The sequence below is a fragment of the Emiliania huxleyi genome (genome assembly GCF_000372725.1).
Source record: "Emiliania huxleyi CCMP1516 unplaced genomic scaffold EMIHUscaffold_7, whole genome shotgun sequence".
NCBI classification, from domain to species: Eukaryota; Haptophyta; order Isochrysidales; family Noelaerhabdaceae; genus Emiliania; species Emiliania huxleyi.
This window is the reverse complement of record NW_005196756.1, coordinates 326186-328618: the sequence shown is the minus strand read 5'-3', so window position 1 is coordinate 328618 and position 2433 is coordinate 326186. Positions and strand designations below refer to the sequence as shown.

At 65.1% G+C, this 2433-nt stretch overlaps 1 protein-coding gene across 1 annotated transcript; it reads left to right on the top strand.

The window, feature by feature from the left end:
* Nucleotides 1-556: 556 nt before the first annotated feature.
* On the top strand, nucleotides 557-1414 carry EMIHUDRAFT_432820 (hypothetical protein). Its single transcript, XM_005761777.1, has one exon. The coding sequence runs from the start codon at nucleotides 675-677 to the stop codon at nucleotides 1335-1337; it is 663 nt and encodes a 220-aa protein (XP_005761834.1). The 5' UTR covers nucleotides 557-674; the 3' UTR covers nucleotides 1338-1414.
* Nucleotides 1415-2433: the final 1019 nt, after the last annotated feature.

The window sequence follows — 2433 nt, the reverse complement described above, 5'->3', positions numbered from 1 at the left end:
GAGGTGGGTCGCCCGGGATGGGGTGGGTTGTGTACGAGTCCCAACACACCCAAAAGCAGTATTTTTCAGAAAACTCGTCTCTTGTCCATGTATTACATCAACTGACACCGAGAGGCAGCCTGAGGCAGCCCGCCGAGTCCAGAGACGCCTGCAGCGCCTTACACAATCAAGCAGCCCCCAGCCCCCATGCCATGATGTCCCCATAAGTACCTCGAGATAAGTACCCCCAAAGTGACATACGGAAGCAGCGCGAAGCAGTACACAGGTCGTCGAGCTGCGCAATGCAAACGCTCTCACGCCCAAGCTCAGCTTCGTGGGTCGCGCGATTGTGTGTGTGCGCACGTGCAGTGTGTAGAAACACATCACGTCAAGGCTTCTGTCGGCGTGGACTGTGTTCGGTGCTCTCCCACAGTCTCTGGACTCTGCGCTCGGGTGGAGCCAGTTCAAATTCACTATTCTTTTAGTGCCATGAGTGCGCTAGACACGTCCCCACCTTTGCAGGATGCTTGGAGCACTTGCAGTTATTAGGATTTTGCAAAAGCGAGGGGGAGGGGAGCGGGCCGGGTATAGAGCACCGGCGCTGGCTCGCTGCTTCTTCCACGCCGCAGCTGACTGTCTCCACTTCACGCGCGGACGTCCACCTCACCGGACACTCGGCCGCGCGACAATTTTGGATGGCGACATCAATCATGGCCTCGGGCGACGTGGGCGGAGAGGCCGGCAAAGGCATGGCGCCAGAGGAGGCGCGAGCGCTCTACGATGACTGGGGCGATGGATACACGACCTCGGTCGAGTCTTGGGGCTACACGATGCCGCACGAGATTGCTGCGGCGCTGGCGAGCCTCGCAGACGACGCTCCTTCGTTCTCTGGCAAAATCCTCGACGCGGGCGCCGGCGACGGCCTCTCTGGGCGCGAGCTCCGCGCGGCAGGCTTCAAGAATGCGGACATCACCGGCGCAGACCTGTCCCCGAAGCTGCTCGAAATCGCAGCGAGCCGCTCGGTCTACGACCAGCTCAAGCAGCTCGACCTATCGCAGCGCCTGCCGTTCGAGTGCGAGAGCTTTGACATGGTGAGCTGCGTCGGCACACTCACCTACCTAGCGCCGTCGTCGGGCGTCCTCGCTGAGTTTGTGCGCGTGACAAAGCCGGGCGGCCACATCTGCTACAACATTCGCACCGACCACAAGCTGGCGTGGCTCGAGACGGAGAAGGCGATGGTCGCGAATGGCTCCTGGCAGCTGCTCACAGAGACGGAGCCGCGGCCATACCTGCCGAACAATCCCGACTACGCCGACAAGGTCCTGACCGTGATCTCTTGCTATAGGAAGACCGTGTGAGGGGAGGCTCTGGAGCTGCGTGGCGGCAGGCCCCTTCCCTCTTTTGTACACCTGTGAGCGGTAAAGGGTGTGGATGCTGGGTTGACGGAAATCGGGGGACGCGACCCACTTCGCCACAGACGGTCCCGCGCCTCGCCGCTAAGTTTGCGGCACGCCCCGCACCGTCCGCTGTGCCGCGTTTTTTGTCCGGAGTGAAAAGTCCAACGCGCTCGTCGGTGGCGGCTTCCCCCAACCTGCCCGCAACCTGCGCCGCGCTCGGGCCTCGGCATAGCGGGTCAGCAAGCCCTAAAACGGCGGGAGGGGTAGGGCTATATCGATAGAGCTAGAGGGCTCAACCACCCCTCCACCCCTCCACCCTCCACCCCTCCACCCTCCCGGAGCGAGAGGGGTCCGTCCTCGAGCCCTCCCACTTCCACCCCTCCGACCGGAGGGCTCGCCAGCCCACAGGGCTGGAGGGGTCCCCGTCGGATCGGCGTCGGGAGGGCTCCACAGGGTCCCATAGGGCTAGCGCGCTGGGAGGGTGGAGCGGTCCACCGGGGAGAGGGGTCAGGAGGGCTGGGCGAGGCGGGAGGGGTGGTGGGGTCCAGGAGGGCTCGCGCCCCCCCGAGCTCGGGTGGTAGGCAAGAGGGCTCGGGCGCCGGGTGGGCTCGGAGGGACGGTCGGACAAAGAGAGGATCTTCGTGGCGGGAGGGCTCGAGAGGGGTCGGAAGGGCCTCCGGGAGGGTTCGCAAAAAAAGAATGGCGCGGCGCTTCCGAGAGTGCCCTACGAGAGGGTTAGAGGGGTCGGAGGGGTTTATCTGATAGAGGGCTGGAGGGCTGCAGGCCTGCTGCCCGCCCATGGACGCGGGTCAACGGCGACGGCGCCCGTGATCGAGGGACCGGCGACGGCGAATGAGCTGGTCTCTGCGCCGCACGACTTCACCCACGTTCGCGACTGTGGCCATCCAACAGTCTGCCGGCGCGGCGGGCGCATTCGAATGCGCCGGCCGCGCCGGCAGACTGCCAGTGCTATCCGGGCGGGCCTGCTGCGGCAGGGGGCTGCAACGCCGCCGCCTCGCCGCCTCAGCAAGCGCCGCCCCCGCATGGTTGCCGCCAG